General features: G+C 43.9%; 1 protein-coding gene across 3 annotated transcripts in view; it reads left to right on the forward strand.

Moving 5' to 3' along the window:
- Positions 1 to 16,102, forward strand: part of FUBP3 (far upstream element binding protein 3) — a 40,759-nt gene that overhangs the window by 15,817 nt on the left and 8,840 nt on the right. For all 3 annotated transcript variants that reach the window (XM_074846017.1, XM_074846019.1, XM_074846018.1), the window contains exons 5-14: positions 41 to 90; positions 1,675 to 1,746; positions 2,481 to 2,538; positions 5,163 to 5,325; positions 6,218 to 6,316; positions 8,302 to 8,406; positions 8,799 to 8,901; positions 9,575 to 9,675; positions 10,932 to 11,073; positions 15,808 to 15,968. In XM_074846017.1, the coding sequence (XP_074702118.1) occupies positions 41 to 90; positions 1,675 to 1,746; positions 2,481 to 2,538; positions 5,163 to 5,325; positions 6,218 to 6,316; positions 8,302 to 8,406; positions 8,799 to 8,901; positions 9,575 to 9,675; positions 10,932 to 11,073; positions 15,808 to 15,968 (1,054 nt within the window). The remainder of the gene's footprint in view (positions 1 to 40; positions 91 to 1,674; positions 1,747 to 2,480; positions 2,539 to 5,162; positions 5,326 to 6,217; positions 6,317 to 8,301; positions 8,407 to 8,798; positions 8,902 to 9,574; positions 9,676 to 10,931; positions 11,074 to 15,807; positions 15,969 to 16,102) is intronic.

Here is a 16,102-nt window from a genome sequence, read left to right on the forward strand (position 1 = left end):
CTATTTGATTTTTTTTTCCCTTCCTTTTTTTTTTTTTTAGGGCTGTAATAACAGAAGAGTTCAAAGTGCCTGATAAAATGGTTGGATTTAGTAAGTACCTTGGATGCTTTTGATGTTTCTTGATGTGTTTTCTGTGCAGGAATGCTGTTTATTCTGACATGCCAACGAGTTTTTGTGCTTACTAGCCTTGGATAAGCCTTGTCTAATGCTGTCTTCATGGGGACCAGATGATCTGTGTTTAAAATCCAGGTGCAAACTGCATGGAGAAGCTTGGTGTCCCAGTAATAAGACTGTGTGGTACAAGTCACTGAAGAGTGTTAGTGATTCTCTCCTTTAAATTCCCACTAGCATAGTACATAAACAAGTCAAAAGTGAATTTATTTCCTCTCACTGAAACGTTTTGCTTCCTTTGAGTATGCAAAACTGTGAGAGTTGAGGGAGGAAAACAACATTTAAATGTTAAAATAAGAGTTGACTCAAGGCAAATTAAACAGAATTTTAAATCTCTCATAAATTTGCTGCAGGGAAACGCAACCAATATGCATTGCTGAGATGAGAATTTTTCCTAGATTTGCATTCCTGATACTGTTCTCTTTCAAGCTTGATTCTAATTTCTCTCTTCCTCTTGACAATCATTACTCTTCCTTTCAATGGCACCTCCTGCTGATGTGTTACTACAGTGATTGCATAGACTCTTCCACTGCTAGATCTCTGTGTATCTCTTTCAATTTGATATATGGGGAGTAAAACAGAAAATAACAAGCGATGATAATTACCCCTTAGTGCGTGAAGTTTTGTCCTGACTCTAAAGACACTATAAAACTGTAACTCAAATTCCTGCAAAGGAAACGCTCACGCTTCTCCTGTCAGACCTCTTCATTTATCAGTCCTGGTACCACATGTGGGGGAGCACTGAGAGGGGAGCTTGCGTGCTCTGTTAGTGCATCATCTCTGTGTTAAATCGAATCCTGGTTCAGGAGCGGGCAGATGCATGAGGGTGGCAACCCCACAGCTGAGACACTTCTGCAGGAGCATCTTGAGCCAGGCATACCTGTTTGACTTGACAGTTTTGCTGTTTTTGCAGTCTGGGAAGGACATGAATGGTGATTGGCACATAGTCGCTCCTCAGTATGTCTCATTGTGAAACAGTGATGTGCTGACTCCAGGAGTTAAGGGAGATGAGTATTTGTTTTCACTTAAGGTTGATAGAGCATTTCAGTATGTAGCAGTTCTGAGTGCAGACCAGCCACATAGCATGTCCATTGAAAAGAGGCAGTAAAATATGAATATTAAAGAAATAAAAGCAAAAGTCTTTGCCTTTTTTAGTACCCCAAATAACTGGTTTATTGCTTCAGGCTGAACAAGATATACTTAAAATGACTCTTCTAGCAGCACGCAAACTAGTGCCTTATTTCTTGCATACTGTGTATTTCCATTCCAGTGCAAGACAGGCTTTCCTGTTTTGTTTTGCTTTTCCAAGCAAATAGAATAACTTTTGGCAGTATTTTAATGTTTTTCTGCTATGATAAATTTGGTCATGCTGTGGATGCCTCATCTGCAATCCTGGAGTCAAACCATTCCTTCATAGATAGCTGCAGTGGAGTAAAAGGGGGAAGGTGCTCTGCAGTTACTTAGAAAAATGGTATGTTCTGATGCTTGTTGAACTCATTTCAGTAATCGGCAGGGGAGGAGAACAGATCTCACGGATTCAGGCAGAGTCTGGCTGCAAAATTCAAATTGCTCCAGGTAAGAGCCTCTTTGTATGGCGGGTGAACAGGTTTTAATGTTGAAGGATGTGCCGCCATTAGATCAGGCCACGCTCCTGGCATGTCATCACCGTTAACAGCTGATCTATACTAGGCTGTTGTGCGTGGGAGAGCTGTCGCGGGACTGACCTGCCAACTAGCATAGAAAATGGGCTTGTCAGGTGGTTTGGGGAATGAAACGATGAAGGAACTGTCTTTAACCAACGGATGGGTACAGTGCAAATGGACAATCCATGTTGTACTTAGACCTGAAATTGCAGCTGTTCAGTTTTCCTCTGGTGGTACTACTTTGCTCAGCTCTGCGATTTGTCTCTGATTAGTCTGGTCAGCTCCAACTCCTGGCAAAGATATTTCAGGAGGGTGGCAGCAGCTCTTTGTACAAATCGCCTTGCACTGAAAAAAGGGGACCAACCATTTGTTCTGTGCTAGTGCCTGTTTGCTTTGGGGAAGACTGTACTACAGAGCTGTTTGGGAAACAGTGGATGAATGTAATCTAAGTTCTTACCCCTCCCGTTAGTTGGTGGGGATGGCTTTAAAAGAATGCAGACATCCAGCAAATCATTTAAAATATGTTGACCCTGGATGTCTTTGAATTCATTGATGTGCTCTGTGTACAGGGGGACGGTGCTTCTGTTAGTGCTTGATAGTTACTGAAACAGCTGCCTTTTTTTTTAATCCCATGTATTAAAAGTTTCCTCCTTGTTTCCTTTGCAGACAGCGGTGGGATGCCCGAGAGGCCCTGTGTACTCACCGGGACGCCAGAGAGCATTGAGTGAGTTCTGATTTCATTTCTCTCCTTTCTCCTCCTCTCTCTTCTCCCTAATGCTGTGCTCTGTCAGTGGTGCTACTTCGTTAGCCGTACCAGCAAATGTTGGCCTAGAGAAACTTGAGGGTCTCTGGAGCATAGAACCTCTTGGTCTGATGCTTTAAACTGTGCACCTCAAAGGCTTTTTTCCAGTTGCAGTTTGAAGCCTCTGCAGAAATTTCCGTGGAATTCCCCTCCGCAGGGCAAGGTTGCTCTTAGGGCACCTAGGATGCAGTTTTCTAACTGCAGCTTTCCAGGATACTGAGCTAAGCTGTGGAAGGGCACTTCTCTTCTCCCCTTCGCTTCCCTACTCCTATTGAGATGACCATCCTTCCAGCTGAAGAAGGGCTGCATGAGGCCTCCAAAGCCTGTCGGTGCCACTCCAGAATAATCTGGAGGTGTTGGTGTTGTTGCAGAGCAGCATGAGGCCCATGGGTGTGCTTGGCTCTGCATCGCTGCCAACCAGAAGCAAAGGACTGAACCAAAGTCTTGAATTCTGATCCCTGCATGGTAGAGACACGTGGCCGGCCAGCCAGCAGGGATTTCTACTCTTTAGGCCTATAGAAACTTTAGGGACAGTGTTTCCTCCCTCCCCCTTCCCAGGAGCTGAGTTTGAGACTCTCACAAACCAGTTGAGGACCTCCTGCTGGAACTGGATCCAGGATCCTCAGGCTTACAGGAACACACTTAACATATGGAGCTGCTCTTTCTCTCCCCAGCCTTTGGGTAGGTGGGTTTTTTAAAATCCATCTGGAAATCTTTGAGTTGCATTTGATAGTGAAAATACATGGGCGCAAAGACTGTCTCTCTAAAGAGAAGACACTCATCATTCTTCCATTCCTAAGAGATCTAAAGGTACTTAAATCTCCTTATTCTACCATAATACTGCAAGCAGTGAGCCAGAATAAATATAATTGGCAAGCTCACGTTAAAGGGCAGGCAGTGTATTCTTGCCGATATTGAAGTGCTTTTCCCCCTGTAGCAAAGGATATTTCAGAACAAGAGCAAAATATTAAAAAGCTGGGATGCCTGATGAGATGCAGTTGGGGGAAAATGGGGGAGAGCTATAGTTAAGACTTCATGGTTCTGAAATAAGCAGTTAAATGTAGTCATGTCTTAAAATATAAATAAATAAAAAAAAAAGAAAACTGAGAATACTCAATGTGTGAAGCAGAACAAGGTGTTGAGGACATGGAATTAGGTGAAATTTGATTTACTTTTGTGCTAAAATTCTTATCAAATTGGTTGTTTGAACTATTTTTTTCAGGCTACGTGTAGAAAAGGAAAATGAAGTAAGGAAACCAGTGAAGATGTCAGACTTTTTTGGGAAGGGTTTTGTGAGGAGTGTTTCCATTAGTTATATCCAGTGGCAAACTAATAAGGTTAATTTCCAGGTGACCCCTCCTCATCTGAAATACGTTGTGTATTAACTGTTGTAGTCTCTATATTGTTACTAAAAGAACTCTATGCAAAATATGAAGGTAGATGAATAAAAACTCTTAAGACTCTTCCAGAGTATTTGAAGTGGGCTTCCAGAAATGCCACCTTTTGCCTTTTGTGAGAGAGTCAGGAGGACGCAATGCTCTGATCTGTGTGCAGCCTCAGATCACCACCCCCTGAGCTGTCTCGGGTGAATGTCTGCTTGCGAGGGATGACCTTCTGCTGTTTCTTCAAACTGCCAGAGAGAAGCCAGCCCTCCCAGGGTGCCTGATAGGGCTTGGTATGAAGTGGAGAGAGGGGAAGATGCTGCTTTAGGCTGAATAGGGAACAGGTGACTTTCTTCTACCTGCTTTGAGAAGGGTTGTGCGAGAAGGGCAGGAAAGGGATGTGTTGGTACTAGGAGTCTTCAAGCTGAAGGGAGACCCTGCTGGTTACCTCTGACATGCTAAAGATTTTTAGAGAAGAGATATTTAATCTCCCAAATGCTTCTTTGTGTGTCTCTTCTCACCAGGAGTAGAAGAACCCAGTCTTTCACTGGTTGTGAAGTATCCTTGGCTGCAGTATCCTTGCCTCGCTTCGCAGTGTAGCTTTGGCACCTGCTGCTTGGGGCAGAGGCTGTGTTAGAGCAGTGTTCTGGTGCTGCTGGCAAGAGCAGGCAGAGCAGAGCAAGGCACTTGCCTGTGCCTGATCAGAGAGTGGTTAACCAGTGTGCTGTGGTAGTATCAGAGCAGAGTGTGGTTTTTGTCTTGACCGAGAAGAACAGAGCTTGAGTTTTACCAAATATTGTATGTATGTTAAAAAAAGTGTAGAAAAGCGTAGAACCTAGAGCATCTTCATTCAAATTAAGCACCCCAAATGCTATAGCTCAACTATTATCCTTAACTTCCAAAGAGGTCAGAGCATGCTGCTGCTCTTCCTTCTCTCTTCCCCTTTCAAAAATCAAACTGCTTATAAGTAATCATGATAGGGGAAAATATACATCAAAGAGGTTTTTTTTTTAAAAAAAAGCAAACATTGTGCTAACTGTGGTTTCCTCCATCTTTTCACTACTTCTCCTCTCCCCAATCGCTTCCCATTCCGACGGTTCCTGGTCTCTTGGTCACATGGAACAATGTTGTCTAATGGTTGTTTCCCTCGATTCTTTTCCAAAGACAAGCAAAACGGCTACTGGGGCAGATTGTAGATCGCTGTCGGAACGGACCTGGTTTTCACAACGATGTTGATGGCAACAGTACGATTCAGGAGATTTTGATCCCGGCATCCAAAGTGGGTCTAGTCATCGGCAAAGGAGGTGAAACAATAAAACAGTTGCAGGTGCGCAAGATGCATTTACTTTAGGGCTCTCTTCCCTACTGCAGCTTCTCTAGATCAACAAGAGCGTGCTGAAATGGAGAGCCTTAAATGCTCTAACCTTCTACAGCAGGGACTACTCTTCTGCCTTCGGAGAGCTGGACTCAAATCCAATCTTGTGTTACAAACAAAATCAGTTTGTCCCCAGCTACGCACGTAGTGGAGTTTTGCCAGAACTGTGAAAGAAACTAGTGTGCTTTAGATGATAACGTTTGGTGCGTGCTGATTAGGAGGGGATCCTTGCAGCCAAGAAAAAGCCCTGTCTAGTCTGCTGCTGCAATAGTTTTTAATGCCAGCCATGCTGTTGTAGAGTGCTGTGCTTCTCTTTTGTTGCTGATCTGTGATAAAGCTGGCGTGTGTCTTCTTTTTTTTTTTCCCTCATCCCACCCCTTTCTAACTAAAAATGTTATGTATAAAACTACATTCCTAGACATTCTTTATTCCTCCATCTGGTACAAGATTTTTAAAGACTAGAGGGTTTCAGAAAAGCACCTAGGTCAAAAATGTAGGTGTTTTTGAGTGCCCTGATTAGGCCTCTGTCATCCAGTAGTTTTAAGGCTCATCACTTAATAACTATTATATGCAGACAGTTACAGATTTTTGGAAATCAGTTGTTGAGGTAGAGGGTTTCTCTCTGCAAAGGATTCAGCTATTTGAGAACTTCAGGAGTAGCACACTTTCTGGCAGTTCTTTACCCTCTAGGACTGATACTGAGTTTGTGCTATAATTACCCGTGAAGAGCTAAAGTAGCGTTCTGTGAAGCTGCTGAATTGACCTGCGTAATGTTTAGTAACCGAAATATAGTCCCTTGTTTTAGGGACTCTGCTTAGCAAAGTGCTCTGTGCTTTTTCTTCAGGAGCGAACAGGTGTGAAAATGATTATGATCCAAGATGGTCCGTTGCCTACTGGAGCCGATAAACCTCTCCGTATTACAGGAGATGCATATAAAGTACAGGTATGTAATAAAAGTAAGCAGTTGCCCCAGAGAAGAAATTTAAACTTTAGTGTATTTGTGAGCATCTAATGAAGTTGAATCCAACTGTAACGATCCTTGCTGGTTTTGTTTGTTCTGTAAGGTTGATGAGGTTTGAGTAAGTTAAAACACAAGACTAGCAAGTGTTGGCTTGTTCACAGGGTAACCTAGGGGCTCTCACTCCCCATAGATATTAGACGTGGGTAGGAGAAGAGCTGAGGAGGGTTTGGAGAAAGTCGCTTTGAAACGCTTTGCAGTCCATGTAGCAAAAAATTTACGTTACTTGAAATGGGTTCTTAGTGACTAACTTCATCACACCTTTGAGAAAGTTTTGTGGGGAGGTTCACATCTCAGACAGCCAATTGACGCAGGTAATTAAACAAACTAATCCCATGACAACTCCTGAAACCAAGGGGTTTGCTTAGTGTTGGTACCTCAGTCTCCTTGTGTCAGGGTCCTACAGATATGTTCATACCTGCGGTTCAAAGCAGAAACCCATGATCAGCCGGAGACTGGAAGGTTGCAGCATGATGGAAGCGCTTGAATTAAAGAATTAAAGTTTAACTGTGGCATGTTCCACTTCTCAGCAAGTGCTTTTCATACCTTGCTAAGTACTTTAAATCTAGCTTAGCATTCCTGTCTCTAATAAAAATAGTTCTGTTTCATAGGATCTCCCTAATCATAAATTGCTGCAACAGTTGATGTTGCTCAGGGATAGTATGTTTGGGTTGTATTTTTCAAACATCTTATTGCAAGTGGGCTTTTAGATTTAATTTTTTCAAAATTCTTATTGTGGAGGCACAGATGTGCAAAAAGGAGTTCAATGGCAGTCTTGCTACTTTTAACCAAATCATACTTTTAAGTACTGCTGCTTTCCAGGTGGCAGCTTCTGCCCTGTAAGATTTGCTGTTGTCACATTTTCCATGCCATAAATTGTGCCAAGCAATTGTGGAGACTGCATAGGGTGGAAGATCTTTGAGGCATTTAGGAAAGTTCAGCACGCTTAGAAAGCACTTAAGAAGCTTGATGAATCCTTGGGTTAGGTGGGATTCTCTAGATGCTGCAAGAGTGTTTCTTAACTCTCTCAAATCCCTGTGAAATCTCTCCATTGTCCTTATTTCTGTCTTGGCATCTCTTAAATGTCTTTGAGTTGTTTCCTTCTGTAAAAAGTACTGCAGGGGGATGGAAAATATGGAAAATATGTAAAAACGTGGAAGGAGTCAGATCCACCAGTGTCCCTCAAACTTGGAAATAGAACCAAAATGTCAAAAGCTTGACTGGTAATATATAGAAGCAAAGGCTTTGGTTTCAACGTGTAGGCGCTTTTTTTTTTTTTTAATGGTGACTACTGTTGATTTATTTCCAAGGTACACTTCTACTAGCTGGGCTACATGGAAGCTTGTGAACGGCCTTGAGGGCTACAAGTAGCTAGGAATAATATTCATTTGTCTCAGAAAATGTCTTGCTGGATTACTGCAGACATGGGCTTAATTTTTCTAAGTGTCCATAAGCTCACTACTGCCCACCTGCCTCCTTGTTACGTTCTCTCTAGCTCTTAATGGACGTGATCTCTGCTATGCTACCACAGTTTCTACCTGACTATATTGGTTTCAGTTCTGTCCAGTAGGAAAGGGCCTTTGCTTCCTTTAATTTAAAAACAAAAATAGAAAAACAATCAAAGATACTTTGAAAGGTAAAGGGCCTTTTTTTGAAAGACTGAGGGAAGCAATTCCACACAAGAAACTGCCACCTTGCACACTTGGCAGGTTTTGTCAGACGTGGAAGATGCCATCAAGAACAGATCTCCATTGCTATGGTAAAAGAAACTCTAAATCAGAATGCTGTTTCCCTTAAGCAGATGGAGATCGCTTTGTCTGAAGCCTGACCATTAGCCACTGTTGAGGCCCTAACACCAAAATGGCAAGCAGAATAATTTTAAGCTAACTGTAACTTCTTTCCCCATGTAGCAAGCGAGGGAAATGGTACTGGAGATCATCCGAGAGAAAGATCAGGCAGACTTCCGAGGCGTACGCAATGATTTCAGTTCTAGAATGGGAGGAGGCAGCATAGAGGTATGTTTTCTTCACGAGTACTCTGCTAACCTCCCTGTGGGATGGGTAGTGGGTGGAAGTCATCAAATTGCACATGTAACCTGTAAGCATATTTCTAAATGTATTGTGTTTTGTTGCCAGAAGAGTGAGTCTGGCTGCAAAGAAGAGGAGTTCTCATGGACTCCCAGATGGCACTTTTCTAATTGTCTTTTTAAGCTGCATTCTTGTAGTGCAGAGTTCATTTAGCGGGGAAGGAATTTGTGGCCACATGTTTGTTTTTCTTAAGGGATGTGTTCTGTAGCCTGGAGCTGCTTAACGTGACCTGTCCTCATAGTTAAGAGCATCTCGTTGTAAAATCAGAGTAATTCAGTCTAGTTCTCTGAGCTTTCATACTGCTTTGCCTTTCCCATCAGGTCTCTGTGCCCAGGTTTGCTGTTGGAATTGTGATAGGAAGAAATGGAGAAATGATCAAAAAGATTCAGAATGATGCTGGAGTTAGGATTCAATTTAAACCAGGTTTGTGTGAGGATGGAGAGCCATTACTTTCTGACCAGTGTTCCAGCTTGGGATTGCTAAAGTGAATCTGATCTGAGGTTACAGCAGCTAGGCCTTCCTAACTTAGAGGTGGATTGTGTCTCTTTCTGAAACCATTTTAAATATGATGTGCTGCTTCCTTGTGCACTTTCTGTTTTTCAGAGAATAAGATTATATACAGCTCATTTGCAAACATTAGATGTCACAACAGTCATGTCTTGAGTGGTAATTATATGGATAAACAAAATAACAATAACAAAAAACCTTTTATTTCCTGTTAAAGGATTCTCCTTCAGGACATTAAAGCCTTTGGGGATCAGGAGTTGATTAATTCTAAGTAACTTTCTCTGGGTCCTTGGCTGTCTGATCACCTATCAAAGCTGCCTTTGTCCTCTTAAAATTATATCGGTCTCTTTCATGGCTTTTTGACATTTGAAAGTGGTGCCTTTTAAATGTTGTTCCCTCTGCAGTGTGGGTTGGGATTTGGTTTCTTTCAGTCCATGGAAGAGGGGCTGAAGGTGGAGGGAAGAGGTAGCTCTTGGGGTAGTTATGGTATGTGAAAATGCTGATAGCAGTGGTGGTGCTAGAAGGAAGCTTTCGTTGGTGGGTGGATGTTTTCTGCTTTTAATTTAGGCTTTGCAACCTCTCTTCACAGATGATGGGATTAGTTCTGAAAGAGTCGCACAGGTCATGGGCCTTCCCGATAGGTGTCAACACGCAGCACACATCATCAGTGAGCTCATTCTCACAGCACAGGTGGGTTCTGGAGGCTCTTGGGAGGAAGGTGCTTATATGGGAATGTAGTCTGCATGCATGTGGCTGTGTGGATAGATGCCACCATCTGAAGAACAGCAGTGTTAAATTTTCCCCCCGGTAGGCCACACATGCTGCTGCCCAGGACAGAGCTGCTAGGTTTGTGGTTTTGTTTATTTGGGTTTTTTAATGTAATATGGGCTAACTGAACTATGGGAAGTCCCCTGTTCTCAGGCAGTATTATGAGACCTCATTGTAGCTTCATGTTTACCCCACGTTTAGTTGTTCTTAAGTTATTTGGAAACAGCGGCCTGATGGAATGGAGTCCAGCAGCAGTGTGAGGCAGTGACGGGAGGCTGGGTAACGTGTGGACAGCAGAGCATTAACAGTGCTCCATGGTGCCTCCTCTTCAGGCTCTGGTCCGCTGGTCTAGTGGCCAGGGAAGGCAGCGAGTGCTCACGTATGTGGTCACTGTGCTCTAAGAAAGAAACCAACATAACTGTATTTGCCAAGGACAAGAAGAACAAAAATGGGTGGACTCATGAAGGGGGTTGTATATTCCCTTTGTATTATGAGAAGTAAAGATGTTAGGTCATTCCAGACTGGAAACCTGAGCATGATTTGTCCATCAAGGGTAGGTCTTGATATCTCTTCTTGCCCTGAGATCTGGTTTGAATACTTGATTCCCTATTTTTTTTTTTTTAAATAATCCACTTAAGTTTTGAGGTCTGTCATGATAGCCTCTGGCTGCCTGTGGTCTTTTGGAGAAATCAGTTACCCGAAATAGGTATGTCCTTTAAGTGTCTTTGAACTTAAAAGCTTCCTTTGGAAGTTTTGGAAAATGTGCATTTCAGCTGAGTAATTCCAGCAGTTCTTTAAAGAAGACACTTGAAAGGGTTTGGAAGCAACTTCTGTGTGTGTCAGTACCAAGATCTATTGGTTGTTCTAAGGGAAAGCCCCCATCATAAACTAAAAGTCCTTTAGTAGTTGATGCTTATTTATAGGTTTATTTCAGCAGATATAAAGGCATGCATTTAAAATATATAAATATCTTCCTGAGTCAGGAAGGCAACTGTAACCTACGTTACTTGGCATTTCTTTAAAGTGCTTCAAAATCTTGAATGTGAAACTGAAGTCCAAGAATATCTTAACTCAGTGCCATTGATTATAATGCAGTTTAACTTACCTTGCTTTATTTTGTTTTTAATGTGCATTGGGGCCAGCAGAAAACCACTGATGCAAATTTTTTGCCTTCCAAGGAACGAGATGGCTTTGGAAGCTTGGCTGTTGCCCGAGGAAGAGGTCGTGGCCGTGGGGACTGGAGTGTTGGAACACCTGGGGGCATGCAGGAGATAACCTACACGGTGCCAGCCGATAAGTGTGGTCTCGTTATAGGCAAAGGTAGGTCCAGTGACACTAAATACTCAAGCTTGCAATCTTTCTCAGGTTGGTTGCGTTCTTGTTGCCTGACAGTGAGGCTTTGGAGTCTTCTGTAATTGCAGGTATTTAGTGACTGGTGAATGCAGCATAGGAATAAGCTATAAGCGCTTGTGGTTGTTTTCTTTGTGGTGCTCTCACTCATAATTGTACTCTCCAGGCCCTTGTTCACAATCTGTAAGAGAGGCTCTTCATGCAGAGCTGTCAAGTAAGCTTGTTATAACAAGCAGCTGCCTGAGAAAAGGCAGGTTCATTTGTGGATTCTTTTTATAGAGAATTCGTTTAAAGGACAGTTTATCAGGGACAAGCAGAACAGTCATTTCGTCATGCTGGATTTCTGTGAGTGCCATGTGATAAAATGGAAGGTCTCTGAATGTGGTAATGACAGTAGCTGCACACAGCCACGTACCTGAAATGTGTGATGAATAAAGTGAAGCAGCGGGATTTGTCTGTATCTGAGCCTGTCACAGAGCAGGCTGGCGCACCTTGTCTTGCTCAGACAAGCATGTTCACTGCCGTGCAGGCCCCTTGGCTGCCTGAACTGTTGAATCTCTCGTGCTAGGGAGATGGACAAGGAGTCATCTGGCCTTCCTGTCAAGAACCAGTACAACCCCAAGACAGTTATGAAAGGAGAGCATCAGCAGCAGTCTCAATGTGTCATAGAGCATGAGCTATGCGTCGGGTAGTGGCAGTACTTGGGTTACAGCCAAGAGCAGAAGAGCGCTCTCACTCTGAATTGTTGTGATGCTTCTGAGTTAATACACCAATGTATCAAAGGAGTTGTATTTAATTTTTCTGTCTGCTTGGTTCAGAAAGAATGACATATGTCTTAACTGGTATTTAAGTAATCACAGTTGGCTTTTAGCCTCAGCAGAGGTGAGGTGAATAGAGTAGGAACAGATTAGCCGCAGCGGTAGAGGAGGCAGAGACTTGAGGGCGTTGTGCCATGTTTCAGTGGCATTTAGTTTCCTGCTGTCCTGCTGGGCTGGAGTGAGCTTGTGATGAAACGTGTTGTGGCCTCTTTCCCCTGCTGCACAACCCTGCTGTATCTCGTTTGTTCCCTTCCATGTGTCTGGCCCCTGTAGCACCCTGAACTCCTGCCTTATTGGACGACAAGGGACGCAGATACGGGACACAAGTGTGTCAGCAGGGTATCTGTGGTCGTTTTCAGATGACGTTCTTTGCCATAAACCTGTTCACAAACCTGAAAACTTCTTTAAATGTGAAAAAACACCTGTCCTTCCCATTATGCAGAAATTGCAGAGTTACTATGCTTGATCTCACTGAGCAGTCCAGTTGGGCAAAAGATCAAGCAAAGCAAATTTTAAGCCCATGGGTGAGAGTTATATGTATGGAAAAATCAAATTATAATGAAACTTTATTGCTGTATCCATTAGTCATCCTTAATAAAGGATCAGAAAAGGTCACTTGTTGTTCAGCAGTGCACTGAAGTGGAGCATTTGTGACTACAGAGAGCACTGTGTGCTGAAAAGATAAATGCAGGTAGTGGAGTTGGATGTCCTAGCATTCAAGTGCAAGGCCAGGCACAGGCTCGCTGTGGGGGTGAAGGGTAGCTTTTTACCTTTGTTTCCACAACAGCAAAATAGGGATTCTTACCCAGCCAGATCAGAAGCTTTCTGGAGTGACTAATTACTAGTTGTATGGTGATTTGAGTGCTTGTAGCTTTGTAATACTACCTTGTAATCGGTGTTCTTACAGTGCCTATGCTCTTAGTCTGTTGCAGCCTTCATTTTTGTCAAGTGAGTGATGGCTGTAGCACTGCCTGTCGGGGCCTGGCCCAGGGTGGATGCTCTACACTCTCTGTACGTTGATGCGAGACGCCTGATTCTTCTTATTTCCTCTCCCGCTGCCCGTGGGGTGGTGTAGGGGAGAGGGGATGTTAGTGGGGTTTTCTTAACAGTGACCAACTGTAAAACTTTTGCTCCCCTCTTTCAGTTTCTGAGCATTTTCCAGCTTTTGGGGGGGGCTGCTTTTTCCCCCCCCCCCCCTCACCGTGGTACAGGACTTGGCTGTTAGCCTTCTCTGTAAAATCTTGGCTGAGTCCTCCGGGCACACGTAGCTTGGTCTCTGAGGTTTGCACCCAAGCAGAGGGTATCCTGGGCCCCTGGGTGTAGTGTATGTGATGTGGCCAGGTGACTGCTGCTGTGCTTCCAGCTCCACGTCACCACGCAAAGGGGAGAAAAGAGGGAGATGAGGAAGTTTCTCAGCTCAGTTTCTGCAGCGTGTATGATAGAAGATCTAGGGCTCTTTTCTTGTGGCCATCACTTCTCAGCTTGGGAGCATGAGCCTGTATGAGCTGATAAGAAGTCTGCAGCTCCCTGCAAATCCTGTGCGTAGCTTTTTCCTCTAGAGGGTGGGTAGGTGCAGCTTTTCTTTTCTGAAAGACTCGAGGAAGGGTGGAGACGAGCGCCATACACATGTCAAGCGCTTTCTCTGTTTGGTAGTGCTTGGAAACAAACCACAGCCTCTCTGGGCCCCCGCTGGATTTCCATGATAAATACAGCAATATTGACAGATAACGTGGCCGGCCTGGCTCTTGTCAGCTCTGCCTTTTAGCAGGTTTGATTAATTGCTTTACGATTTCACGTCCAGCTGGGGGGCCACTCTTGGATCACTTCTGCCCCCCATCAGGTAGAAGAATGGAGCGGGCTGCTGAATGCATCTCTAGACAGCCACCATGTGCCGAGCGGGTCACCTCATTATGGGGGAAGATGAACTCCTTCCGGCACCGGGCAGCGTCGTGTTGACTGCGTCACTCCCTTTGCATGCTCTGGAGGCCAAATTGGGGTAGCTTGGGTGGGAAGGAGCACTTTGGCATGTACCAGACTGGAGGGTAAGGAGGAGAAGGCCACCAAGTCCTGGTACAGGAGGTGGGAGCGTGCAGCCTCTGACCAAACCAGGAGAGCCAACTAACTTGATCCTGCAGTGTCTAGGAGGGAGCTGATGTGGAAACAGCCCCAACAACTACCACCTTAGTGCTGAATGCTAAGTAGGGAAGTGATTTGAAATCTGTATTCTCCTCACTTTTAGTTTGATGAGACTGGTTCAAATTTTAACGCCCTTTTGGAAAGAGAAACCTAGTCTGCAGTGCAAGTAGCAAGCTACAGTTATGCCTCTCACCCAGTGAAGAAGTTCTCCCCCTCCTTGGTGATCCAAAGTGGTTGATAGGGCCCTATGTTTTCATTAAGCAGATGAAGTGGCTGTTCATTCAGATCTCACCTCAGTATGTAAAAACCAGAGCCTCAAACAAGTCTGCATCAGACAAAAATATTACATAAAAAAAAAAACTTCTTGGTTTTGAAACTTCATCTTCCCGCTTTCCCATGCTTGACTGAAAATAAGTGGCTTGGCTTTTGGCTGCACAGTACAATCGCTGTTGTCTGCCCAGGGATGTGACACGATTATCTTTTGTTAAATGCATCTTCAAAAATTCATTTAGAAAGAGTTAATTGCCCTTTGGCAACTTTTCCTCCTCCCTTCCCCAAGAAGGCTTTAAAATGTTAAAAAGGTCACGAGTCCATTACAATGAAATGAACAAGTGTCTGCAACATCCACGGTTTGTTTTGAAGTTGTGCTGGATGTATAGAGATGGAAATGTGAGCAAAATTGAGGAGATTATTTTTGGACACTCTTTTTAATTAAAACCAAACAAAAATCTCTGGTTTGTTTCCTTTGCTCTCTTTCCTGCTTGCTGTATGTTCTTTTGGCTGGTGATTTTTGGTTTGTGATTTAAAAGTTGTAAAACCCCTTCCTTCCCCATACCCTTTAATTTCTCCAGTTGAGTGGAGCTGGTCTGTAAGTTGTGTGAGCTTCCAAAGGAAGAATTGAACCATTGTAACATTGGCTGAGGCTTTTGTTAAGCAAATTTCATTAAGAGACCAGGACCTAGCAGGTCTTCAGGAAATCAGATCTACTTTGGCTGGCCCTGCCGTGTCCTGCTCGAAGCACTGCTGTGCTCTAGTGTATCCAGATGGCCAACGAGCCAGACATGTTCACTGTGTGCACAACTAACTCTGAAATAGCGGAAGGCTGCCTGGAATCCTGCACTGCTGGGGTGGTGTGGAGGGATGCGTACGCTGCGGTGGGAATGGGAAGCGTGGTAAGCGGAGACTGCTCTGAGGGAGTGAGCTATTGAACAGCACATGATTGTGAGAAAGCTTAAGCTTCGTTTTTAAGCTACAAGGTATGTGGCTGGTGGCTTTTTGCCTTAGTGGAATGAAATGTCTAGCAATGGAAAGAAAGCCTCATGGAAGAAAGAAAAAGCATGTTTTAGTTGCAGGTGACTTTCTTTTCTGGAGAATTGTGAACAGCTCTGCAAAACCACTGGAATTCAGTCAGTACAGTTTTTGCATCTGCTTTGTCAAAGTGTATCTCGGCCATGCTGCATTTTGTTGGGAGCCGAGCAATGCACACACAGGGGGACTGTGCACCATCCATGACCCCAGAAACTGTTGCAGTAGCTCACGGTTTCAGGTCATGCTGATGAGGTGGTGTAAAGCAGCAACACGAGCTCAGGTACTGTGGCTCCTTATGCTGTTGCCATCCTCTGCCCACCTCCCTTGAGGCACGCAGAAGGTAGTTAAAACTATATTCCATTACTAGAACCAGACTTAGGTGTGCTTTTATGTAAAGAGATGCTGAATATCCCTCCTTGTGTCTTGGTTTTCTTTTCTTCAGGTGGTGAGAACATCAAGAGCATAAATCAGCAGTCGGGAGCCCATGTGGAGCTGCAGAGAAACCCACCTCCAAACACGGACCCTGGTGTACGAATATTCACAATCAGAGGAGTTCCCCAGCAAATTGAACTTGCTAGACATCTCATAGATGAGAAAGTTGGTGTAAGTTCCATCTCTGTTGACATAGGTCTGTCTCTTTCAGGTGGGGTGTTTTCACTCTTAGGTACATGTAGGCCTGAACTTACAGGATGGCACAGAATATGCACGCTTATGTTATTTAGCTTCAAAACCATTTG

The sequence above is a fragment of the Strix aluco genome, chromosome 20, assembly GCF_031877795.1.
Source record: "Strix aluco isolate bStrAlu1 chromosome 20, bStrAlu1.hap1, whole genome shotgun sequence".
NCBI classification, from domain to species: domain Eukaryota; kingdom Metazoa; phylum Chordata; class Aves; order Strigiformes; family Strigidae; genus Strix; species Strix aluco.